Source organism: Miscanthus floridulus, chromosome 14, assembly GCF_019320115.1.
Source record: "Miscanthus floridulus cultivar M001 chromosome 14, ASM1932011v1, whole genome shotgun sequence".
NCBI lineage: Eukaryota > Viridiplantae > Streptophyta > Magnoliopsida > Poales > Poaceae > Miscanthus > Miscanthus floridulus.
In genome coordinates this window covers 29,152,100-29,178,954 of record NC_089593.1, presented here as the reverse complement: position 1 = coordinate 29,178,954, position 26,855 = coordinate 29,152,100, and the positions used below count along the sequence as shown (strand labels likewise).

Sequence of the window (26,855 nt, the reverse complement as noted above, 5' to 3'; positions counted from 1 at the left end):
TCCTTATGTATTCAGTCTCTCATCATGGCAAGTATAAATAAACGTGACCCCTAGCCCGGCCCAACCACTGCAAATCAGGGACAAACACATGGCGAACACGATTGCTTTTTGGCACCTGCAGGTTCTCGTCTTCGTGGCCGCCATGGCAGCGGCACTGCACGCTGCCGACGCGCGGTCCACGCTGGAGGCACAGCTGTGGCGGTTCATGAGGTCTCGAAGGAGCAGCGGCGGCCATCGTAGCGGCACGAGTACAAGTCGTAGTACTACGATCGTCGCTGATGACATGGCCGTTGTTGCTAGCCGCCTGAAGGGACGGATAATGACGACGCTCCACTCCGGCGACGGCAGCGGAGACGATGACCTCAGGCGGTTCAGAGAGGCCGACAAGATCGCCGCGCTACCGGGGCAGCCGGGTGGCGTCGACTTCGACCAGTACGGCGGGCGCGTGACTGTCGACGCGGACAGAGGCCGCGCCCTCTTCTACTACTTTGTGGAGGCACCGCGCCACGAGGCTGCCAGCAAGCCGCTGCTCTTGTGGCTTAACGGAGGTATTATTGTCTATGACGACCCTATGTGTGTGTTACAAGCACATGTTGTTTCCTTATAATAAGTCTATTGCTATATATTTGATCGAAGAAAAAAATCTAAGTAATATTAATTTAAACTGTATATAAGAATAACAAGTAGATTTGATCATAGAAAATAAGAGCCCGTCTAGTCAGCACTCGAGTGTTTCGCCAACTTTTTCTTCTTCACACCTTCGTTGTTCTTCCTCCTCGCCACTGCTACCACCTACCGCCTTGCCACGGCCGCACTAGGGTTTTGCCGGAGCTCCACTGTTGTGGCCGCGGCTGTGGAGCTCTAGCGAAACCCTAGCGTGGCCGTGGCGGCCTACTTCTTCCCCTCCCCCTCCTTTCGTGGCGAGCTCCGGCCATGGGTGCCCCTGCCCCGACTTGGTCCGGCTGCCTCCGCTGCTGCCAGCACCCCTAAACCACCCTACCGCCTTTCCCATATCATCTAACCGGCTTGCCACCCCAAAAGCCTCCTTCTAAGTCCGCCGGAGTTGGAGAAAAGAGGAGGGGGGGTGGGGGGGGGGGGGGGGGGGAGGCTAGAGAGAGAGGTCGCCGGAACCTTACGCATCTGCCATCTTCTTCTTTGTCTCTGGAGCGGGCGTGGGCACAAGCGCAGGAGGGAGAGGGGGACGTGCTGGAGAAATCGAGGGTTCCGACACTTGGTTGTTGGACAGCCTTCCTAAAAAATAACATAAAAATTAGTTTAAAGGGCTTATCTACATGACCTTTATATAGGTAGGTGGGGTAGGTGTCATGCCAAACTAGCTCTTAGTTACCATACATATTATCATTTTTTTCCTAGTGCTTTTATCTAAGAATTTGTCTAGTTTGGAGAGATAATGTTGGTTGGGATCGTCCTATCTCATGTTGGATGATTGAGAGAATGGATCCATCCATCTTTTTTTATTTGGTTGGAGGGTTATAGTTGTTGATGTGATAAGATATCTCACACATGTGGCTCACCTATGTGTCTCTCTCCCACCTACACTAGTTCCGAGTTGGACAAACCTATAGCCTCATTATTAAGAAATAGACTCATAGAGAATATTATGCTCCGAGACGATTTTGTCCCACCTCTCTGAACAAAACACCCATAAAAGTAGGGCCTTGCAATATCCTATATCACCTTGTTCCACCAACCAAACACAAAGGAGTAGTAAGTATTTGTGCATGACAAGTCTAGGACAAAATGAGGAATCCATGACAGAACTTTTGAAGTAGTGTGTGTAGAAGGCATGTTTTGTTTATAAGTAGAGGCAACCAGGGGTTGAGCAATCATTAGGGCGTCCGCAGCGGTGTGCTCAAAACGCTAGCTGAGGTGGTGTCCAAATAAATAAAAAAAGGAACCTGATGTGCATGCCGTGGAACCACGTGAGCAGCAGAGACACAACGTTGTTCATCGAGAGAAGTGTGAGACTAGCGCTTGCCTTCTCGCTAGCTAGTTGACAGTCCGTTGGACACGCCCCTAGGTCATGAGAGCACATTCTAGTGCTTTTTGGTTCATTCGCGCACAATCGGTCAAAAGAAGTGTACTATATATAGTCAAAACTCCATTTCACCTTTTCTGCTGTACCTCTTAAAGCAAATCGTATGCCGCAACTGCAACAAGACTAATATATATGCAACATATGAGTGCGTCTATGATAATATTGTTGTAACCCTTTTCTCTTATTTTGCTTTTAATTAAGGCCACCACACCTGTCCACACGGACCTTAGTGACCATACCATAGTTCTAGTATGCCACATTCATATAATCATATTATAATTTGACTAGCTCTTGACTACTAATTATATATGTCATTATGTGACTGAATACTGAATGGACGTCTTAGTCACCAATTAATGTATATGTATATGTATATGTATATATGTATCGATCCACGCCATGCAGGACCTGGTTGCTCATCACTTGGCTACGGAGCTATGGAAGAAATCGGCCCTTTTCGTGTAAACAACGACAGCAAAACCCTCTGCACAAACAAGCATGCATGGAACAACGGTAAGTTAAATGACCTCATCGTACACTACTCCTCAGCACATGCTGAAGTGCAGAACGTTATATTGAATATTTTTTGTTCCTACAAAACAAATTGATCTGATGTGTTACCAACAATGGTGAAAAAAATATGTAAAAATGTGCAGTGGCTAACGTCATCTTCTTGGAATCACCGGCGGGTGTTGGGTTCTCTTACTCCAACACTTCTTCGGACTATGAAAGCAGTGGAGACGAGAAGACAGCTAATGATGCGTACCTATTTCTGATAAACTGGCTGGAGAGATTCCCAGAGTACAAAGGCCGGCCGTTCTATATCTCAGGCGAGAGCTATGCTGGGCACTACGCACCGCAGCTCGCTGTGACCATCCTGCTACTCAACGCACATAACAACAGCAAAACCATCATAAACCTACAGGGTATCCTGGTATGTACATGGCCTTGTTTTTCATTATTTTCAAAATTGGCAACGGCGTTAATAATTAAGCTTGGGTTGTTTACTACTACATGTCCCAGCTGGTCTTTTTTTTTGTTTCTTTTTTTTTATTTGAGTGAGACTGTGAGAGTGACCATGATCTCTCTATTCTAGGTTGGAAATCCGCTTCTGGACAACTACTGGAACTCAAAGGGACTAATTGACTACTTCTGGAGCCATGGTGTGATGTCGGATGAAGTCTTTGAAAATGTCTCTAGGAACTGCGGCTACTCTAACAATCCGGATACGGATGATAGTGCATCATCATCATGCACAGATGCTTGGCACGTATTTGATAAGGGAGAAATTGATCCCTACAACATATATGCTCCTGTTTGTGTTGACACACCTCAAGGTGCATATTATCCGAGCAGCTACGTAAGCACCAAATATAATGTTGTTTTCCTACTTATTGACTGCTACTAGTTAATAATAGTACTATAGCTAGAAATTCCTCAGTCTCAATCACCTATTTATTTTTAGCTGGAGAATACTGATGTAATTTGATAGAAATATGATGGAGAATATCAAATTTCAACCAATTCAAATGTAGACACTTCCTCCAACATTTAGTACTGCAATGATTTTTAGACACTTGCAAGTGGGTAATAACTTGCTTTCCTAGATGACCTGGTTCAGTACAAAAATTATGTGTCGACTGTTTTCCATTACAGTTACCCGGATATGATCCATGCAGCGATAGATACACCAGTGGCTACCTCAATCATCCAGAAGTGCAGAGTTCCTTTCACGCCAGACCGACAAATTGGTCATTATGCGTGTATGCATGTAACATCATCTTTGGTTACTTTCAAGTCGCATGCCCATCTCTAAATAATTAACAAGGAAAAACAAATGGCCTTCTGTTTGACCACAGAACTTAGTGCAACTCTTGTGAAATCTTTGCAGAAACTTGACATGGAAAGACGCACCTGATTCCATGGTGCCAACCCTCATCTGGCTAATTTCGAAAGGGCTGCCTGTTTGGATTTTTAGGTAATGTCGTTGTATTAGTCAAGAACATATATATGCATAAATCCCTGAAAATATATGTATAATAACTATGGACCTTTCTTTCAGCGGTGATTTTGATGCTATATGCCCACTTCCTGCTACAAGGTATACCATCCATGACCTTGGCCTCCAAATCACAACCCCATGGCGCCCATGGACAGCACACAATGAAGTAAGATTTACTGCAGATTTCAGAACAATATGCACACATACAAGGATATATAGCTTGAAACTTTGAACATTATGTGACGATGGTTGCACACTTGCAGGTAGGAGGCTATGTTCAGCAGTACACAGGAGGGTTTACATTCCTCTCTGTCAGAGGAGCTGGACATGCCGTTGCCTCTTCCCAGCCCGAGAGAGCATTGGTGCTGGTAAATTCCTTCCTGAAAGGAGAGCTCCCACCAAACGAAGAGGAGTAACGATCCGTAAAGGAAGAATGGTCGGTCCTGCCGACGCCAACTTCAGATAATCAAGTCAGACGGAGTTAATTATTTAGCGCTTGCTACTTAGTATATATAATAGCTTGGTTGATGCTGATTTCATGTTGAGCGATAAAAGCAAGTACTTTAAATGGTCAGTGTTTATGTGAATCCATGGACTGTGCTGGTATTTGGAATTGTGAGAACTAGGAACTTAAGAGTTACATTAGTATATATAGTAGTATATGTACTTTGTTTTTCAAAGTTCTATATCTATTTTTTATATGGGTGCAACTTGCTCTAGACTCAGTTACAACTCATTTGAAACATGAGAGGTTCCCTTTAAACTAATGTGCTTTTAATTTTAATAAATGGCCGCACAAGACTTTTCTCTTTAGGAAAAAAAGATTTATTTTATCGGACCGTTTGCAAGAGTTTTACACCGAACCATCAAACACGACAAAGTTTAAGCCTCATCCAGTGGAATAAAGAGAATTCCTATTTAGCATCGGAAGATGACATAGTTTCTTATATAGCACCGAAAGATAAAATGTTTCAAATATAGCACATGGTTCATTTTTTGTTTCCTAAATAGCAATACCGTTATATTTGACATCTAAAACCAGCAACTGTGAGTGGAAAAGACCTTTTTACCCATGTTTCATATGTAGCCAATCAGTATGTTAATAGTAATACTTTATTGCATAGATTATTTTTAACAGTACTATTTTTTGACATTGAACTTTGTTTGACCAGTACAATTTTTTGGTACATGAACATTTTGTGGCATTACCATTTGAGTAAAATGCACCTAGGGTCCTTAAACTTTTCATGAGTTCTCAGTTGGGTCCTCAAACTAAAGAAGTGACTATCTGGGTCCTCAATCTACTACTAATTCTCACTTGGATCTTCGAACTAAAAAACGGACCATATGGATCCTCAATCTGCCATTGCACTTGACTAAAGGTCCAAAACACCGCCACGCCACCACCTACATGAATGTGCTGATTGAAGTTGCAAATAAAAAAACTCCCTCTCCACTTATCTCCCCTTGAATCTCCCTCTCTTGCGTCCACCTCTCTTGGTTTGTTCCATGGACACTGAGCGTCGGCCTCCAAAGCGCATGTGTAGCCACAACACCAACGACGGTGCAGGGGAGCACACACCGTTTGATTCTTTCCCTTAATCCTATGTCTATGTTGATAAAGCTGTTAGCAACCACCAAAGGTTAAGATCTAGATGAGTTTCTTGCAACCACTTTCACACTCCACTAGTTTGATTCTTTCCCTTTCAAAGGCAAGATCGAACCCTGCACAAAGTTGCCTATGGTGTTCGCAAGCACAAAAGCTCACCAGACGACGATGCTTAGCTGTCTAGACCTTCAAGAGTAACAAATGCTTCATGAGTTTCTTGACTTTCCACAAGTGTTCAATACTTTTGTTTACTCTCTTTTGCCCATTAAAGAAAAATCACTCGACCCTACACTTGATATAGTAAGAATCACACTATTGCACAAAAGCAAGGGCTGGGGAGAGCTCTCATAAGGTCAAGAATGCTTCCAAATGTATCACAAATCAGTAGCCCTCAAAAGAGACAGCAAGGGTGGGTGGGGTATAAAACTACCCATGCACAATTTTGGTGAAACCCAGGTCATTCGATTTCATATAGTGGGCCATCCAATTTTCATGAAAGTAGCCGTTAGAGCCTAGCTTCTCAAGTGCAGAACTCACGCAAAATTTTGCGTAACTTCCACAGAAATTAAAGAGCAACACTTCCAAGAACCCCCGCAAATCTATATGAGTTTGTATCAAGCAAAAACTAATATTTTCTACTCACTATTTTTTCGTTGGGAAAACTGGTGTCGACAAAGATGCTTGGCAGTCCTCCGAGGGGTATCCCACGAAGGTAGATTGATCGGTAGAGGTGCGCGTAATCAAGAACAAGAAGGCAACAGAGACACAAGAGTTAGACAGGTTCGGGCCGTCAGCACGACGTAATACCCTACTCCTGTGGTCTGTTGATTTATATTGGCTATCGTATGATATTACGTGTGTTTTGAGAGGGTCCCTGCCCGCTTTATATAGTTTGGGGGCAGGGTTACAAGTCGGTTAGATCTAGGAGATAACCGGAAAGTAATAGCAGATTATAGGAATCATGGGATCGAACGTATCCTAACAGATCTCGTAGTATCTTCAGGATATCGCCCTTGATGTCTTGCGATACACGCCAAGCAGTGCCGTACACCATAGGCCTTCGTCTTATGGGCTGGACCACCTCTGGGAGCACAGCCCATGTAGTCTACCGTGGGTATCCGGGGTCGTACCCCCCATAGCTAGTCCCCGAGCGCCTTGTATCCGCTGTGCAACGCCGTCTTGAGCTTGTCCGAGCAGTCATGAACAAAGCCGAGCAGTCAGACTCATGGTCCAACCACCCTAATGAGTCGCCGAGCAGTTGTGGACCATAGACGACCAGCTTAATTGTCCTGCCGAGCATGAGCTTAAGGCTTGCCAGAAGGATGTAAGGAGCTCAAGTTCAAAATCGAAAATTTCCTCGCAGTGGACCAAGTGTGCCCACTTAGAGTCTGACCATGAGAAAGGGAGATAATCTTCTTCAACTTCAGGGGACGTGGAGTCTTCAAGATTAAAAAAACACACTCACCGCAAGGTGAAGTGTGCCCATTTAGTCCCCGAGTCTGGCAGTAGGTGACGTGGTCATGTGGTGCTAGGGTCAGAAAGTAGAAGAAAGGCATAAGACTAGCCGAGCAGGTAACCAGTCCCCAGGCTGAGCCCTAAAATGAAAAGCGCATATTCACCGCAAGGTGAAGTGTGCCCACTTATTCCCCGAGCCTGACAGTAGCTGACGTGGTCACGTGGTGCCAGGGTCAGAAACAATAGTAACCAGAAGAAGTCCCCATTGTGGTGAGAAACCAAGTCACAATGATGACGTAGTCCCCGAGCCACAAGCAGAAAATATCAGATAAATCAAGAAGTGCCGATTACTCAAATCGTGGAGAAAAAGCCAGAGTAATGGCTATACAGTAGAAATTACTGAGCCTTGATGGTATTGCAGAGAAGTCGGTGAATATTCGACGTGCAGTACCAAGTTGCGTCAAAAGAATGGGTGACATGGGCCGCAGTTGCACAGAAGCCCAGATAACGGCCCACCACGCCGCTTTGAGGAATTCGAAAGGGCGCAAATCAACATGGTGTTGTTTCACAAAAACCCTTGAATGCGAAAAGTGGGTATGGTTTCTTTATAACCACGCTGCCGCACTCCGCGCTCCCACCTTTGCCACTTCGCCACTTCGTCTTCCACCGATTCGCATTCACACGCGCTCCGCCACTAGGGCTAGAAGGCTTGCATAAAGGAACCAGTTCCGATCCAGATCCGAGGGATGGCGCCGAAAACGGGAGGTGGTAACCCAAAGAAGGCGGCCGCTGGGGCGAGCTATGACAAGGAATGGGTGCCGTCACTCATGGGGGAGCGGAGCTCACGGGATGGTGGAGGCGGGCGTTCTTCCTGACCGTGTCACCGCCAGATGGCGTCCGGCCGACGGTGAACCCTATCCAATGCCGCATACTAACGAAGTCGTTGTCTTCGAAGACTATTTCTGGCGTGGATTAGGATTTTCGGTACATCCTTTCTTGTGAGATCTGTTGGAGTATTGGGGAGTGAGTTTGTGCAATCTTCACGCCGAACACTATCTTGCACATTTCCGTGTTCATCCACTTCTATGAGGCCTATGTTGGCATTCCTTCCGCACTTTAATCTCTTCCAAACACATTTTCTGGCTGAAGAAGAAAGGAGGGGGTGGTTCCAAAGTGGTCGGCGGTGTGTATCTATAGCTACGCGATGGCAATGGCGAGCGGAATACATTACTGTACCGCTGAATACCCTCGTTGAAGGGGTGGAATGCCAGGTGGTTCTACATGAAGCAGAGTCATCCTGCCGGCAAGATGCGACGTCGACCCAGATTCCGAAAAACTAGAGAGCTGGTCGGAGAAAACCGACCCAGTGCTGATATGGAGCAGGTGAAGGAGCTCCTCGAGCTGATATAGGGCATGAAGATGAATGGAGTGGTGGTGGCGGTTGAGCTTCATAGTGCGCCGTGTCCACACCTACAAGGAGAGGGTCCATCTAGGCTTTGACTTCAAGGGAAGACACTGACGACACCCGAGGAGAGGATGGAGAGACTGACGAGGGAGGCTGTGCTACACCGGGCCGCTGATCTATTCGCTCTAAATGTTCCGTACAACGTGCTAGAGCAGCCGAAAGCCTCACACTGCATTTTCCTACTTATTGACTGCTACTAGTTAATAATAGTACTATAGCTAGAAATTCCTCAGTCTCAATCACCTATTTATTTTTAGCTGGAGAATACTGATGTAATTTGATAGAAATATGATGGAGAATATCAAATTTCAACCAATTCAAATGTAGACACTTCCTCCAACATTTAGTACTGCAATGATTTTTAGACACTTGCAAGTGGGTAATAACTTGCTTTCCTAGATGACCTGGTTCAGTACAAAAAATTATGTGTCGACTGTTTTCCATTACAGTTACCCGGATATGATCCATGCAGCGATAGATACACCAGTGGCTACCTCAATCATCCAGAAGTGCAGAGTTCCTTTCACGCCAGACCGACAAATTGGTCATTATGCGTGTATGCATGTAACATCATCTTTGGTTACTTTCAAGTCGCATGCCCATCTCTAAATAATTAACAAGGAAAAACAAATGGCCTTCTGTTTGACCACAGAACTTAGTGCAACTCTTGTGAAATCTTTGCAGAAACTTGACATGGAAAGACGCACCAGACTCCATGGCGCCAACCCTCATCTGGCTAATTTCGAAAGGGCTGCCTGTTTGGATATTTAGGTAATAATGATGTTGTATTGGTCAAGAACATATTTGCATAAATCACTGAAAATATACGCATAACCATGGACCTTTTCTTTCAGTGGTGATTTTGATGCTATATGCCCACTTCCCGCTACAAGGTACTCCATCGGTGACCTTGGCCTCCACATCACAACCCCATGGCGCCCATGGACTGCACAAAATGAAGTAAGTTTCACTGCAGATAGTGCAGAACAACATACACACATACAAGGATATATGTAGTCTGAAACTTTGAACATTATATATATGACGATGGTTGCACACTTGCAGGTAGGAGGCTATGTTCAGCAGTACACAGGAGGGTTTACATTCCTCTCTGTCAGAGGAGCCGGTCATGCTGTTGCGTCTTTCCAGCCCGAGAGAGCATTGGTGCTGGTAAACTCCTTCTTGAAAGGAGAGCTCCCACCAAACGCAGAGGAGTAACGATCCGTAAAGGAAGAATGGTCGGTCCTGCCGACGCCAACTTCAGATAATCAAGTCAGACGGAGTTAATTATTTAGCGCTTGCTACTTAGTATATATAATAGCTTGGTTGATGCTGATTTCATGTTGAGCGATAAAAGCAAGTACTTTAAATGGTCAGTGTTTATGTGAATCCATGGACTGTGCTGGTATTTGGAATTGTGAGAACTAGGAACTTAAGAGTTACATTAGTATATATAGTAGTATATGTACTTTGTTTTTCAAAGTTCTATATCTATTTTTTATATGGGTGCAACTTGCTCTAGACTCAGTTACAACTCATTTGAAACATGAGAGGTTCCCTTTAAACTAATGTGCTTTTAATTTTAATAAATGGCCGCACAAGACTTTTCTCTTTAGGAAAAAAAAGATTTATTTTATCGGACCGTTTGCAAGAGTTTTACACCGAACCATCAAACACGACAAAGTTTAAGCCTCATCCAGTGGAATAAAGAGAATTCCTATTTAGCATCGGAAGATGACATAGTTTCTTATATAGCACCGAAAGATAAAATGTTTCAAATATAGCACATGGTTCATTTTTTGTTTCCTAAATAGCAATACCGTTATATTTGACATCTAAAACCAGCAACTGTGAGTGGAAAAGACCTTTTTACCCATGTTTCATATGTAGCCAATCAGTATGTTAATAGTAATACTTTATTGCATAGATTATTTTTAACAGTACTATTTTTTGACATTGAACTTTGTTTGACCAGTACAATTTTTTGGTACATGAACATTTTGTGGCATTACCATTTGAGTAAAATGCACCTAGGGTCCTTAAACTTTTCATGAGTTCTCAGTTGGGTCCTCAAACTAAAGAAGTGACTATCTGGGTCCTCAATCTACTACTAATTCTCACTTGGATCTTCGAACTAAAAAACGGACCATATGGATCCTCAATCTGCCATTGCACTTGACTAAAGGTCCAAAACACCGCCACGCCACCACCTACATGAATGTGCTGATTGAAGTTGCAAATAAAAAAACTCCCTCTCCACTTATCTCCCCTTGAATCTCCCTCTCTTGCGTCCACCTCTCTTGGTTTGTTCCATGGACACTGAGCGTCGGCCTCCAAAGCGCATGTGTAGCCACAACACCAACGACGGTGCAGGGGAGCACACACCGTTTGATTCTTTCCCTTAATCCTATGTCTATGTTGATAAAGCTGTTAGCAACCACCAAAGGTTAAGATCTAGATGAGTTTCTTGCAACCACTTTCACACTCCACTAGTTTGATTCTTTCCCTTTCAAAGGCAAGATCGAACCCTGCACAAAGTTGCCTATGGTGTTCGCAAGCACAAAAGCTCACCAGACGACGATGCTTAGCTGTCTAGACCTTCAAGAGTAACAAATGCTTCATGAGTTTCTTGACTTTCCACAAGTGTTCAATACTTTTGTTTACTCTCTTTTGCCCATTAAAGAAAAATCACTCGACCCTACACTTGATATAGTAAGAATCACACTATTGCACAAAAGCAAGGGCTGGGGAGAGCTCTCATAAGGTCAAGAATGCTTCCAAATGTATCACAAATCAGTAGCCCTCAAAAGAGACAGCAAGGGTGGGTGGGGTATAAAACTACCCATGCACAATTTTGGTGAAACCCAGGTCATTCGATTTCATATAGTGGGCCATCCAATTTTCATGAAAGTAGCCGTTAGAGCCTAGCTTCTCAAGTGCAGAACTCACGCAAAATTTTGCGTAACTTCCACAGAAATTAAAGAGCAACACTTCCAAGAACCCCCGCAAATCTATATGAGTTTGTATCAAGCAAAAACTAATATTTTCTACTCACTATTTTTTCGTTGGGAAAACTGGTGTCGACAAAGATGCTTGGCAGTCCTCCGAGGGGTATCCCACGAAGGTAGATTGATCGGTAGAGGTGCGCGTAATCAAGAACAAGAAGGCAACAGAGACACAAGAGTTAGACAGGTTCGGGCCGTCAGCACGACGTAATACCCTACTCCTGTGGTCTGTTGATTTATATTGGCTATCGTATGATATTACGTGTGTTTTGAGAGGGTCCCTGCCCGCTTTATATAGTTTGGGGGCAGGGTTACAAGTCGGTTAGATCTAGGAGATAACCGGAAAGTAATAGCAGATTATAGGAATCATGGGATCGAACGTATCCTAACAGATCTCGTAGTATCTTCAGGATATCGCCCTTGATGTCTTGCGATACACGCCAAGCAGTGCCGTACACCATAGGCCTTCGTCTTATGGGCTGGACCACCTCTGGGAGCACAGCCCATGTAGTCTACCGTGGGTATCCGGGGTCGTACCCCCCATAGCTAGTCCCCGAGCGCCTTGTATCCGCTGTGCAACGCCGTCTTGAGCTTGTCCGAGCAGTCATGAACAAAGCCGAGCAGTCAGACTCATGGTCCAACCACCCTAATGAGTCGCCGAGCAGTTGTGGACCATAGACGACCAGCTTAATTGTCCTGCCGAGCATGAGCTTAAGGCTTGCCAGAAGGATGTAAGGAGCTCAAGTTCAAAATCGAAAATTTCCTCGCAGTGGACCAAGTGTGCCCACTTAGAGTCTGACCATGAGAAAGGGAGATAATCTTCTTCAACTTCAGGGGACGTGGAGTCTTCAAGATTAAAAAAACACACTCACCGCAAGGTGAAGTGTGCCCATTTAGTCCCCGAGTCTGGCAGTAGGTGACGTGGTCATGTGGTGCTAGGGTCAGAAAGTAGAAGAAAGGCATAAGACTAGCCGAGCAGGTAACCAGTCCCCAGGCTGAGCCCTAAAATGAAAAGCGCATATTCACCGCAAGGTGAAGTGTGCCCACTTATTCCCCGAGCCTGACAGTAGCTGACGTGGTCACGTGGTGCCAGGGTCAGAAACAATAGTAACCAGAAGAAGTCCCCATTGTGGTGAGAAACCAAGTCACAATGATGACGTAGTCCCCGAGCCACAAGCAGAAATATCAGATAAATCAAGAAGTGCCGATTACTCAAATCGTGGAGAAAAAGCCAGAGTAATGGCTATACAGTAGAAATTACTGAGCCTTGATGGTATTGCAGAGAAGTCGGTGAATATTCGACGTGCAGTACCAAGTTGCGTCAAAAGAATGGGTGACATGGGCCGCAGTTGCACAGAAGCCCAGATAACGGCCCACCACGCCGCTTTGAGGAATTCGAAAGGGCGCAAATCAACATGGTGTTGTTTCACAAAAACCCTTGAATGCGAAAAGTGGGTATGGTTTCTTTATAACCACGCTGCCGCACTCCGCGCTCCCACCTTTGCCACTTCGCCACTTCGTCTTCCCCGATTCGCATTCACACGCGCTCCGCCACTAGGGCTAGAAGGCTTGCATAAAGGAACCAGTTCCGATCCAGATCCGAGGGATGGCGCCGAAAACGGGAGGTGGTAACCCAAAGAAGGCGGCCGCTGGGGCGAGCTATGACAAGGAATGGGTGCCGTCACTCATGGGGGAGCGGAGCTCAACGGGATGGTGGAGGCGGGCGTTCTTCCTGACCGTGTCACCGCCAGATGGCGTCCGGCCGACGGTGAACCCTATCCAATGCCGCATACTAACGAAGTCGTTGTCTTCGAAGACTATTTCTGGCGTGGATTAGGATTTTCGGTACATCCTTTCTTGTGAGATCTGTTGGAGTATTGGGGAGTGAGTTTGTGCAATCTTCACCCGAACACTATCTTGCACATTTCCGTGTTCATCCACTTCTATGAGGCCTATGTTGGCATTCTTCCGCACTTTAATCTCTTCCAACACATTTTCTGGCTGAAGAAGAAAGGAGGGGGTGGTTCCAAAGTGGTCGGCGGTGTGTATCTATAGCTCCGCGATGGCATGGCGAGCGAATACATTACTGTACCGCTGAATACCTCGTTGAAGGGGTGGAATGCCAGGTGGTTCTACATGAAGCAGAGTCATCCTGCCGGCAGATGCGACGTCGACCAGATTCCGAAAAACTAGAGGAGCTGGTCGGAGAAACCGACCAGTGCTGATATGGAGCAGGTGAAGGAGCTCCTCGAGCTGATATAGGGCATGAAGATGAATGGAGTGGTGGTGGCGGTGAGCTTCATAGTGCGCCGTGTCCAACCCTACAAGGAGAGGGCTCATCTAGGCTTTGACTTCAAGGGAGACACTGACGACACCCGAGAGAGGATGGAGAGACTGACGAGGGAGGCTGTGCTACACCGGGCCGCTGATCTATTCGCTCTAAATGTTCCGTACAACGTGCTAGAGCAGCCGAAAGCCTTCAACTGCATGAACCCACCTCCTCAAGTAAAAATCTCAACTGTTGTTCCTGGTGCTTTTTATCCCGTGCCGATGCCGAGCAGTGGACTGATTCGCTTGTGGAAAGATCCATTTGTAGGAACAGGCGGTGTACTTCTCAGGCGTGCCAAGGAGCGATTGGCTGAAGGAAGTGGATGCCATGCCGACCACTCAGCCGGAGGAAAGTGCCGTCAGCACCTCATCCGAATCCGGAGGCGCAGGTGCTGGTCGGAGGGAGAGTCCCCTCCCAGTATCGGTGAAGGTTCGGGGGGAAAGGGCGACGACAAATTAGCCAGCCCGAAAGAAGAGGAGAACGGCGGATGCAGCTCCCCGCAAGACGGGTGACATCTCAATTGTTGGCGATCAGACCCCTCGGATGCAGAGTGCGGCGATATACGAGTGGTCGGACGATGACGAGGCTCCAGTAGCTCCCCCTCCGAGCACTAAAGCGTCATCGCGCAACACGCGCACGGAGGTGCAACCGGAGGGAGGGGAAGGAGTCCCCGAGCAGCAGGCGGCGAAGACACCGATAGCGGAGGACGCAAGACCTCTGGCCTAGGCCATGCGAGTTGACCCCATAGCAGTGCCTGGGTGCTCGGGGAGGCAGCACCGGTTTAGAATCGTCTACCGGGAAGCTGATGTGTAAGTATCTTCGCCTTGGGATCGGTGGCTATCCGATTTTTATAGTTGCGGTGATCGATGAGCTAATCTGATGCAGAACGGGGCATGCGGAGGACCTAAATCCTTCAGGCCAGACTAGCGAGCAGCCGAGGGCTGTTCCCGGCGTGGAGACATTGCGGGCAGACTCCGTCCGAGAGTCCCTGAAACATCCTCAATTTTCCTTGAAGGGAAAATCCACAGAATGAATTTTAATATGATAAAACCAAGAACTGATTCCATCATATTATCATATTTCAGTCGATGTCATAGTCATACATCGTAAGATTATAAGAATACAAGATATTACATTACTGGGGAACACACCTATTACAGAGTTAATCTAGCGGAAGACTATCGAGTGAAGGCTCCTCCTTCACGGGCATCATCAGAGTTGGCGTAGTGCAGCATAGATTCCATCTCTGAACCAAACTTGAGCGTAGGCACGAGACCCCCTAATCCTTCTAAAGTCAGCATCTCTGAGAAGCAGGAAATCTGCACACCGCTAGATGTGTGCAGGCCATGGTCAGCATCGATGTGCTTTAGTGGAAAAGATAAACAAGGGATCTGGTGATCCTAATATTTGGCTATGGTTTGCATCCTTAGCGCATGAGAAGTAAGTAATATAGTAATAATATCTAGTTTTTAACACATTCACCACCACACCATCCGTATCCATCCACCAACCATCCATCCCAAACCATCTCCACACCACCACACCATATCTCATCTCACACACTTAGGTCGACAGGCCAACTCCCTTTCGGCCTTGTCTCAACGGCCCGCAGCCCCCAAGGCTCACGACCAGAAAAATACCCCAACCCTGGAGGGAGGAAAGAAGGACTCATCTCCTATCTAGTTTAAGCGAAACCCAGGAAAGGTCCATAGCCGACAAGTCGGCATATGTATCGATCGATCAACCATACACTCTGCAGAGGTTTCACATACCCACAAGATAGCCATCCTTGACGGTGCCCCGTCTAGGCAGATTCCGGCTGCTTGCTAGCCTAGAACGATGCCACCCTACCTCTCAGCCCTGGAACATCCCAAGTCTAGTCTGGGATGGCTGATACTGTGAGTCGTAGACAGAGCTGGGGCCCTCCGAATGTCAAGAGCCGGGTCCACAAGGCCTCCTGAAGTCTCGGAAGGGTGTGGGGGAAACCGCGTGCCCCGTACCTCCTTGCACACATTCGCTTAGCAGTTGTAACACCCTCGGTGTTTGGCTTCTACTAATTGCATTTCGTCTCATAAACATGTGCATCATCTATCTCATCATGTCATTTTCCCTGAAACATACATATGAAACATTCGCATATTCTGTTTGTTTCGTACTGGATTGCTTGTGAATGGTAGTAGTGCAACATATGAATGCAACATGAATTTCCCATGTCTTGAAGCATGGCAACATGGTAGTAATGTGACAAGTATAGGATAACAACAAGGTCATGCAACATGTGAAACATTGTATTGAAACATATGTATGAATTGCTTGTTTTACTTTCTTTATCACATGTGATCAGTAGAAGTGGTATAACAACTTTGTAAAATGGTTGACCATGGTCTAATACACCTTAACTATACTTAGTTTACTTGTTGGAACATTGTTCATGTAGACCAAAATGACCAAAATGTCCTCAAGTGCAAGTTTGACTTAAATTGACCCATGGAGTGTCATCGTTTGACTGATTCAAAAGTCCAACTTAGAAGCTTTGCATGGCTGTGCACTCTTTACAAAAGTTGTAGCTAATTTATCAAGGAACAAAAGTTGTTTTATGGCCAATTCATGAAAATGTGCGGAACATGCTCAAACATGGCCCACAAGTCAAAATTACATGCTGATTTCACTGAAAAATTTGTTTAAGTCATAAACTGCATTTTCAGTTGGATCAGGCCAACTTGGGCTTCATATAACTGCTGATCCATGGCGAATTAGGAAATGGTCCTTGAAAGGAAAATGTAGCTGGATGGTACCTCTACATTTTTCATGTACACCATTTCTGCAAAGCATCATTGGATTAGCCGTAGTAAGGCGTTGAATTCATGCTGTCAGGCGATCCAAGTCGACTGAATACGCGCTACAGTGACCGACCGTTTTCAGAAAACGCCGGACGCGTGTGCGCCGCGCGTCGTCAGCCGGCTGATCGCGCTGCCACGCGCCGTGCGCCTCCTGGCGTCGTAGCCGTGTCTGAAGTCACCCCGCGCGCCTGCCGAACGCACTCGCCGTCCCATTTCATTTTTCCTCGCCTCCCACCGCGCGCAGCAACCGAGCCGCAGCCGCCGGCCATTGCTCCGCCTTCGCCTCGCTTGCTCGTCGCTGCTAAAACGCGCCGGCCATCTCGCTGCTAGCGCCGCCGTGATCTCCTCTGTCACCCCCACCCCTGAGCCAGGTCGTTTGTGCCTTGGTAAGGATGAATCCGTCATTTCCTTCCACCACAGCCATGGCGGAAGTTCGCCGGAGTTGGCGCTCCACGCGGCCAGCTGTCCGTGCGACCTTTCCACCCCTCCTATGCCTGCAGCTAGGTCCGGTGAACACCACCGAAGCCCGTAGCGCCCACCGTTAGGGCTGCGATGCCGTATCGTCGCCGGAGCCGGCCGTGCCGTGGCCGAGCGCCGCCGTGCTCGTCGCCACCCCTCCTAGTTGCGTCGATAGATGCAATTAAGGGTTCCCCTAGGTCCGCTAGGTTGAGGCGAACCCGTAGGCACCGTTGGTCTCGCCGGAGAAGCCACCGACGGCGAGTCCCGCCGTCGTCTTCCTCCGCCTCCCCTGTCTGTCTCGCTGACAAGCGGGTCCGCCTTGTCAGCCGCTGAGGCTCAGGCGGGAGTCCAGCTCGGGCCACGCCATCGGCTTTGGGCCGCGCCTGTGCGCTCATGGGCCGCCGTTCCTTGGGCCAGCCCACCAGTAGCGGTTAGGTTTTTATTTTGTTTTGTTTAACTGTTTTTCACAGTTTTGGTGCACCATTTCAAAAATAGGTAACTCAAGTTTGATAGATCCAAATGATGTGGTTCTAATTTTGTTGGATTCCTGGGCATGTATAGTAATTAACAAAAATATTATATGAGCACATGTTTTAGAGATTTTTGATGAATTAATTAGGACTTTGAAATGTGTTTTTGGATACATGCAAACTTGTTTGAATTTTATCTTGAGTTTCTGTGGTCCAAAAATTATGAAATTTTATGGGCAGTCTGTTATTGCTTATTAGAAGCTCTGGTAAAAATGTTAGAACTAATGCATGTGTAGTTTTTAAGTTATAGAATTTCCTTTTATTAATGGGTGGATCTTGTGTGAATTTTCATAATTTTTCTATAGATCCAGTGAAGGTAAAATTTGGTGAGTAAGGTTCTTATGCTAGAATGATGTTAGGAAAAATGTGAAATCTGTTGCTTGACACTTTTCATTAGGGTTTCCTAATTATGCTCAAATTAGACATGTCATCTGTTATTTTGGATACAGCAAGTTATGTTGGTCCTATGGCTTTGAAATTTTTATGATGGTCTATGTGCAGCATGAGATAGCTACTGTAATTTTTGTAGATTTTTATGAATAGTTTTACTATATATTGCTTTAATCACCTAATTAATTAAATAAATTAGAAAAGAGTATTAAATAATTTATTTAGAAGTTGGCACTATACTTTCTAGTGTTCCTCTGGTGTGTGAAACAAGTTGGTAAACTTTGTTTGGTCAAATTAGGCTTTTGCGTCATCATTAAATAATTAAGTTAGTAGCCCTGTCAATTCTGGACAGATTCTAGATTTACTGGAATTCAGTTTGGTTAACGTAAGAATCATGCTGTGATGTTTACAAATGAATTGTAGAGAATTTCATGAGCTTTCCAGAATGTCCTCTTGCAAGTCATTTGGATTTATAGAACTCTGGTTATGATTGAAGTAAGTGACTACTTGTTTGCATATGAAGCTTTAACTGTAATTTTAAGTATGTATTTACTAGCTCTAAGTTTGTGGTAATGTTCCTAGGTGTTAGGCCTTTAACTGAAGATGAGCATCTTTATCTTAGGTTATGCAAGTTAGGTAAGTTGCTCTTGTTATTAAGTTAAGTTGGATACATGCTTAAAGTGATTTGAATAGAGCTAATTACTCGGTAAACGAGTGTCCAGTGATGCTTTCGTATACACTCACTGCGATTCATTCATCATGAGCATCATGTCATTCCTTATGCATCCATGATATTTATCTTTTGCATCGGCATGCAATAGGTGTACCGGAAGGAGTAACCCTGCTGGAATTCGAGGAACTGAGCGAGCCGCAGCAGCCGACGCCGGAGATTCAGGAGGAGCAGCCTTCAGGAGAAGTGCCAGACGAGGTCGCCGTTGAGTGCCCTGACCACCGTCCTTGCAACTTTGTGAAAGGCAAGCCCCGGAGCATATTAAGCCTCCTATTTTCCTAACTATAGTTACAGTATTATTATTACATATATTGTTGCATTAAGTTTAGGTGTTGGATGCAAACACTTGCTGCATTGGTTACCCATTTCTTGTCCAGATATTGTTACCCTGAATCCTATGTAGCTCAGGCTCGAGTAGTGCTTAGCCCTGCTTAACGCGGTAGAAGTCGGGTGATTTCCTGTCACCTGCGAGATATAGGAAGATACATGTGGCACGGTTGGCTATATTTGCTATCGTGGAAAAAGAACCAGTCTTAATTTGAAATGAAGACCGGACGGAGGCTTGCCGGTTTGCAGTGACTCCATCTGTGTCGCTTAAGGACTGATTCTTGGAGCCTTTCCTGTTCATGTTGAACGCATGCCTCTCTCTTAGTTGGCCGGGTCTGGAGACCGACCACGAAGCCAAGTAGCTCAACTCAGGCCGGGAGTCGATAAGTATAAAGTGCGCCTTGGAAGGGAGCCGTAGGCGTGAGTCCAAGGGCAGGTGATTTAAAAGTCTTGATCGTCCTGGCAGAAGGGTAATCCCTAAGAGTGCTAGTGCTGATCAAACCCGCGAAGTTGGTTCCTGAGTTGTACCAAAGGTAACCCACGGCTACCCTTGCAAAGTATGCCAGGGTGAGAGTTAGGAATACCCCCTCAGCTGAGTTGTAATTCGATTCGAATCGCCGTCTCTCCCGGTTAGTGAGAACTTGACGGGCTTATCTCCAATGTAGATACACTTAATAACTTAATGGTTCGGAAATGATGATATGATGATGACAGCCTTATTATACCTGCTATGGTTAATATTGTTTGCTCCTAATAAGTGAGTGCTCTAGTACAGGTGCTAATCTAGTGGACAGGTAAATAATGATAAGCTTGATGCTAAGTTTAAATTGGTTACTATAATCATAAGCTCTTTTATGCAACTGTGTCAAGCTAGCCCACCTGAAAAGCCTTGCATGATCCTTGGTGTCTTTTATTTCTGTTTTTTGTCGGGTAAGTCTAGCTGAGTACCTTCTCGTACTCAGGGTTTATCTCCCACCTGTTGCAGATGACCAGTTCTACTTTGGTTGCTGCAAGTACTACCTTCTCCTAGCTGGGGATGAAGACTAGACCGTTGGGCGCGGTCTCTACTAGTTCTCGTACCTGATAATGCTTTTGTGGGACATGACTCAGACCTGGCAATGTAACTGAAAACTATGATGTGTTGTACCAAACTATGTTGCTTCCGCACACTCAAACTTGGTTTGTAATATTCTATTTAACTCTGATGGATGTAATCCGAATGCTACTTATGAAATGTTGTAACGGATGATGTGTTGTGTTGAATCACTACGATCTTGGTTTGTATGTCGAGAGTTGGTTGAAATCCTTCGTGGTTTCCGGACTACCGGGATTATGGGAGCTTAAGTACAGAAATTTGATCGCTTCGGTGATTGTTTTTGTACTTACGTTCTTATAATTTGGTCGGTTCTGTTACAGCTGGCATCAGAGCAAGATTCGACACTAAACATGTTATTTGTGTATTTAAAACAAAAGTATTTGTAAAAATCCTAAATTAAATACTAAGTATTGCCAGTGGTCATATCCCTTATGCCCAAATAAGGACTCTTAGGTGGCTTATTAAAGTACTAACTTGGGGGTTCCTGCTTGTTTCTGTTTCGTCGTCCATACGGCGTGCTATTGTATGGATGCCATCCGCTTGGGTGGTAATGTATGGATCCAAATACCTCTATGCTCTGGTAAGTGGAGAGTTGTGAGAGCATGACCGTCCAACCGTCGGTCTAGGGGAGAGTAGTTGTGGTTGCTCGCATACTTACATGTTCGATCATGTATCTATGAGAGTACTTAAATGTGGGTATCTCTGACGGGTAGCTGTGATACTAGAATATATGCATCAGGGGATGTATGTATGAAAGTATTTAGTTTACTGCTTGTTTTCTATGCTTTTTGGGAAAATTATTGGGCTGAAATGAATTTTTCTGCAGGTACACTAACAACGTATCGTTGTAGATCGACTAGCTACCGTGTATGAGAGAATGTATGTATGCCACCGTATATTTCGCTAGCCTTTAAATTTTTCTAGGTTTGTGAGGACGTATGGATCGTGCATGCATCATGTTCAAGCATACATGGCATTTCTAGCATTATCCCCTCCCTTAAAAATTTGATTGTCCCGACTAATTAAATTTCGTATCCCTTAAATGATCCTCCCCTTACGTTGCAACTTTTTGGCTACAGATGGCGCGCACGAAACTCACTGCTCGCAAGTCCGCTGGAGGCAGGGCGCCTCGTCACCGGTTAGCTCCTCGTGAGCCCCGTCCTGAGCCTACGGCACGGGTGACTGCTGAGAGGAATGCGGCTCAGCACCGTTTGGAGCAAGTAACACAGGAAAGGGACCAAGAGACCCTTGAGGTTCAGAGGTTGACAGTTGCTCACCGCAACTGTGAGCGTATGTTGGTTCACATGCTGAACCAATGGAATGAAGCCTGGCATGAGGAGAATGTGTTGAGAGCGAGGCAGATTGAGCTAGAGCAGCAGTTGGCAGCTGCAGAAGAGTACAATGACAATCTCCATGAGGAGGTTCACCTACTGCACAATCAACTTCACCCTATCCTGCCACCTGATGATGAGGATGAGATGGGTTTTGGTGTCATCATGGCTGAAGGTGATGAGGACATGGAAGTCAATGGACCTGAGGACGCTCCACCTGATGAGGAGGAAGATGAGGAGTTAGAGCCTGCTAGTGATGAAGATGGAGGAGAGATCTTCGACACTGACTCCGAGGACGATGCGTAGTTTAGCTTACTACTTAGCTAATGCGCTAGATCTAGTCTTTTGTTGATCCTCATGCATGGACAAGTTAATCGTTCGGATGTAATATCGAACCCTATGTTACCCGTTATGTAAGTTGGAACCACTATGGCTTGGATGTGACCTATCGAACGGATTATGCTCCACGTATGTGAGCTTTTGTGAAATTTCACCTTTGCGGTCTATGGATCTCGTTGTTGGTTAAGTTCATCGCATTTATGTGTCAATTGATGCGCTTGATGAGTTGTGTGATTGTGATGAATGATTGTGCCTCTGTTGATTATTTAAATGCACTCTCTCCGTTGGAATCAGTTTGGCATAATTATACAATTCATCTACAAAAGTTTCCACATCGTCAGTGCTCATTGACTATACATTTTTGCAGATGGCTCATAACCTTCATCGCGGTCGTGGCATGGGAAATGAGGAACAACCACCTCCGCCACCGCCCACACCAGCTGAGCTAATGCAGACAGTTGTGGAAAGTCAGCGCATGCTAGCTGAGGCTATGCGCCAGATGGCTAACCGTGAGGATCGGCATGTCCGCCAGGGACCCGAGCCGAACCAGTACAGCAGCTTTAAGGACTTCATGGACACAAAGCCTCCTATCTTTCGTGAGGCAGAAGAACCCTTACAAGCGGATGAATGGTTGAGCACGATAGAGCAAAGATTTGGATTGCTCCGTTTGACTGAAAGCATGAAGGCTACGTATGCAGGACACCAGCTCCAAGGCCCTGCAGGCATCTGGTGGACCCATCACATGACCACCTTCCCTGCTAACGTTGAGATAGTTTGGGACTAGTTCCAGGCAGCTTTCAGGGGACACTTTATCCCTCCTGGTCTCATGGCCATTAAGCATACTGAGTTTATGAAGCTCACCCAAGGCAATAAGAGTCTCAATGAGTACCTCCAGGCATTCAACAACCTGGCAAGATATGCTCCCGAGTTCGTCGATACTGACGCCAAGAGAATAGCTAGCTTCAAGAGGGGACTTTCCTCAAAACTGATGAAGTCAATGGGCAACTGCAAGTGTGTCACCTTCAATGAGTTTATCAGTGACACTCTGACTCAGGAGAACAATGACAAGATATATGCTGCTTCCAAGAACCGTAAAAGGAACTTTGAGGCTGGTGCTTCCCAGTCCAAGGCTCCAATGGTATCTAAGGCCCCGTACCGTCCACCCAATGCTAATGTCCGGTACCGCCCACCTCAGAAGAAGAACCAAGCTAAAACCGATTTCCGCAAGGGGTATACAATTTCCTTGCCGAAGAATACCTCGGGGCAGGGTAGCTCCAATGTTCCACCAGCAAACAGGCCGTGCTGGAACTATAACCAGCCTGGTCATTGGGCAAATAGATGTCCCCATCCTCCCAAGAATGCTCAAGGAAACGTCCGTCAGGGGCGTGTTCACTATACTACAGTGGAGGAAATTCCTGCTGGTGAAGTAGTCACCGCTGGTAAGTTTCTTGTTAATGATCACCCTGCAGTTGTGCTCTTTGATTCGGGTGCTTCGCATTCCTTTGTGAGTTCTACTTTTGCATCTAAGCATCAGATGAATGTGATTACAATTGTCAAGGGGGGTTATTATATTAGTGCTGCTGGGAATAATATCATGACTAACAAAGTAGTTAAAGATGTAAAGATTGAGATCGGGGATCGAGAGTTCCTTGTGGATCTTGTAGTTCTACCGGGGGTAGGAATCGATGTAATCCTAGGAATGAAGTGGATGAGCGGGAATGGAGTGTTGATCGATACATCAACCCGTGTGGTTATGTTGAGGGATCCTGTGGATAAGAAAGGTTTTCTAGTGCAGTTACCTCGTGATATTGCTATCCACAGTACAGCCAATGCTACCTTAGCCAAAGCCATTAAGGATCTACCGGTTGTCTGTGAGTTTCCAGATGTCTTTCCTGATGACTTGCCTGGATTACCTTCGGACCGTGATGTAGAATTCAAGATAGAACTCATTCCGGGTACGGCTCCTATTTCTCAAAGGCCCTATAGAATGCCGCCCAATGAGTTGGCTGAGCTGAAGAGTCAGTTAAATGAGCTTTTGAAGAAAGGTTTGATTCGGCCTAGTTCCTCTCCTTGGGGTTGTCCGGCGATCTTTGTGAAGAAGAAGGACGAGTCTCTACGCATGTGCGTGGATTATCGGCCCCTTAATGCTGTTACTATCAAGAACAAATACCCTCTTCCTCGCATCGATATTCTGTTTGATTAGCTTTCTAAAGCTAAGGTATTCTCTAAGATCGATTTGAGGTCTGGCTACCATCAGATCAAAATTTGTCCTGAAGATATACCAAAGACAGCTTTCTCTACTCGTTATGGCTTGTTCGAATACCTTGTCATGTCATTTGGGTTGACAAATGCTCCGGCACACTTTATGTACCTGATGAATTCAATATTCATGCCGGAATTGGACAAATTTGTCGTCGTGTTCATTGATGATATCCTGGTATATTCTCAGAATGAAGAAGAGCATGCTGAACATCTGAGAATTGTTTTAACTCGGTTGCGTGACAACCAGCTTTATGCTAAGTTCAGCAAGTGCGAATTCTGGTTGAACAAGATACCTTTTCTAGGTCATGTATTATCTGGTGATGGAATTTCGGTTGACCCTACTAAGGTGCAAGAAGTCCTAGAGTGGAAGGCACCTACTACGGTCACCGAAGTCCGAAGCTTTCTGGGTCTGGCTGGCTATTATCGGCGCTTTATTCTGGATTTCTCAAAAATTGCCAAGCCCATGACTCGGCTACTGCAAAAGGATGAGAAGTTTGTGTGGACTCCGAAGTGTGAAGAGGCTTTCCACACTCTGCGGACCTTACTAACCTCTGCTCCTGTATTGGCACAACCTGACATCGAGAAGCCTTTTGATGTCTACTGTGACGCATGTGGCACCGGTTTGGGGTGTGTTCTTATGCAGGAAGGCCGAGTAATTGCTTATGCTTCACGCCAGCTTCGAAAGCATGAAGTCAACTATCCTACCCATGACTTAGAACTAGCCACAGTTGTTCATGCCCTGAAGATTTGGAGACATTACTTGCTGGGTAATGTGTGCAACATCTATACTGACCATAAAAGCCTCAAGTACATTTTTACTCAACCCGAGTTGAATATGCATCAACGACGATGGTTAGAATTGATCAAAGACTACAACCTTCCAGTGCACTACCATCCTGGTAAGGCAAATGTTGTTGCTGATGCCTTAAGCAGAAAGGCCCATTGCAATTCCTTAGTTAGTGAAGACTTTCATCTGTCACACCTCCTTCATCCTGTAGTACTTCACAATATCACTGTGGATTGCTCTCTTAGGAGTCGAATTATCGAACTCCAGAAGACTGATGTGGGTGTGTTTCATATCAAACGGAAAATGAAAGAGAAAGAGACCAAGCACTTTAAGGTCGATGACAAAGGAATTCTCTGGTTTAATGATAGACTTGTGGTACCCAAAGATAAAGAACTTAGAAAACAAATTATGGCTGAAGCCCATTCTTCTAAGTTATCCATCCATCCTGGTAGCAGTAAAATGTATCAAGATCTCAAGCTGTATTATTGGTGGACCAAGATGAAGAAAGAAATCGCAGCTTATGTGGCAAGGTGTGATAACTGTTGCAGAGTCAAGGCTATTCACATAAGGCCCGGACTATTGCAGCCACTCTCTATTCCTGGCTGGAAGTGGGAAGAAATTAGCATGGATTTTATTGTTGGACTACCCACTACCAAAAAGGGTTGTGATTCCATCTGGGTTATCGTGGATCGTCTAACTAAATCTGCTCACTTTATTCCGATCAAGTCTACCTATCACCCGCACAACTATGCTGAGGTTTATTTTCAACAAGTGGTACGTCTCCATGGTGTACCCAAATCCATTGTTTCTGATAGAGGACCTCAGTTCACGGCTCGATTTTGGGAGTGCTTACATCAGAATCTTGGCACTCATCTAATCCGCAGTTCTGCCTATCATCCGCAAACATCAGGACAGACTGAGCGTGTTAATCAAATTCTTGAGGACATGCTTAGGGCTTGTCTTATTTCTTGCAAAGGCTCTTGGGAAGACTGGTTACCTCTCGCTGAATTCTCTTATAACAACAGTTATCAAGAAAGTATCAAAATGGCTCCTTTTGAAGCTCTTTATGGCCGCAAGTGTAGAACTCCTTTGAACTGGGTGGAACCCGGAGAAAGAAGATTCTATGGTATTGATTTTGTAAAAGAAGCCGAAGAGCAAGTCCGAGCTATACAGAAGAATATGACTGCGGCTCAGGCTAGACAAAAGTGCTATGCTGACAAAAGAAGAAAACCTATTGAGTTTGAAGTAGGTGACCATGTTTATCTAAAGGTATCCCCTATGAAAGGAGTCAAGCATTTTGGAATTAAAAGGAAGCTGGAGCCTCGATATGTTGGACCCTACCGCATTATCGAGAAAAGTGGAAGAGTAGCCTATAAACTCGATCTACCCCGTGAGATGGGAGCTATATTCCCGGTATTCCATGTGTCCCAGCTGAAGAAGTGTCTTCGTATTCCCGAGGAAAGAATAGCAACAAGGAAAGTCAACTTGAAATCTGATCTTTCTTATGAGGAAAAGCCCGTGCAAGTTCTGGATACTCAAGAAAGAGTGACTCGTACACGAGTGGTTAAATTATACAAGGTAGTTTGGAGTAATCATAGTGAACGGGATGCAACCTGGGAACGGGAAGATTATTTAAAGGAAAACCATCCAACTTTCTATACAAAATGGTACACTTTCCAAATCTCAGGATGAGATTTTTCTAAGGGGGGAGGGCTGTAACACCCTCGGTGTTTGGCTTCTACTAATTGCATTTCGTCTCATAAACATGTGCATCGTCTATCTCATCATGTCATTTTCCCTGAAACATACATATGAAACATTCGCATATTCTGTTTGTTTC

At 45.5% G+C, this 26,855-nt stretch overlaps 1 protein-coding gene across 1 annotated transcript; it reads left to right on the top strand.

Moving 5' to 3' along the window:
• The first annotated feature begins 97 nt into the window (after positions 1-97).
• On the top strand, positions 98-10,084 carry LOC136505684 (serine carboxypeptidase 1-like). Its single transcript, XM_066500835.1, has 8 exons — positions 98-548; positions 2,465-2,572; positions 2,716-2,993; positions 3,156-3,419; positions 3,716-3,822; positions 3,951-4,037; positions 9,445-9,550; positions 9,656-10,084. The coding sequence occupies exons 1-8, from the start codon at positions 143-145 to the stop codon at positions 9,806-9,808; spliced, it is 1,509 nt and encodes a 502-aa protein (XP_066356932.1). The 5' UTR covers positions 98-142; the 3' UTR covers positions 9,809-10,084.
• The last annotated feature ends 16,771 nt before the right edge of the window (positions 10,085-26,855 follow it).

What these genes read in the sequence shown, in the direction of transcription:
- LOC136505684 (XM_066500835.1), top strand. Translation starts at nt 143, where the DNA reads ATGGCAGCGGCACTGCACGCTGCCGACGCGCGGTCCACGCTGGAGGCA. An exon ending in GCTCTTGTGGCTTAACGGAG is followed by an intron (nt 549 to 2,464) that starts GTATTATTGTCT and finishes CACGCCATGCAG; the next exon opens with GACCTGGTTGCTCATCACTT. An exon ending in CATGGACTGCACAAAATGAA is followed by an intron (nt 9,551 to 9,655) that starts GTAAGTTTCACT and finishes GCACACTTGCAG; the next exon opens with GTAGGAGGCTATGTTCAGCA.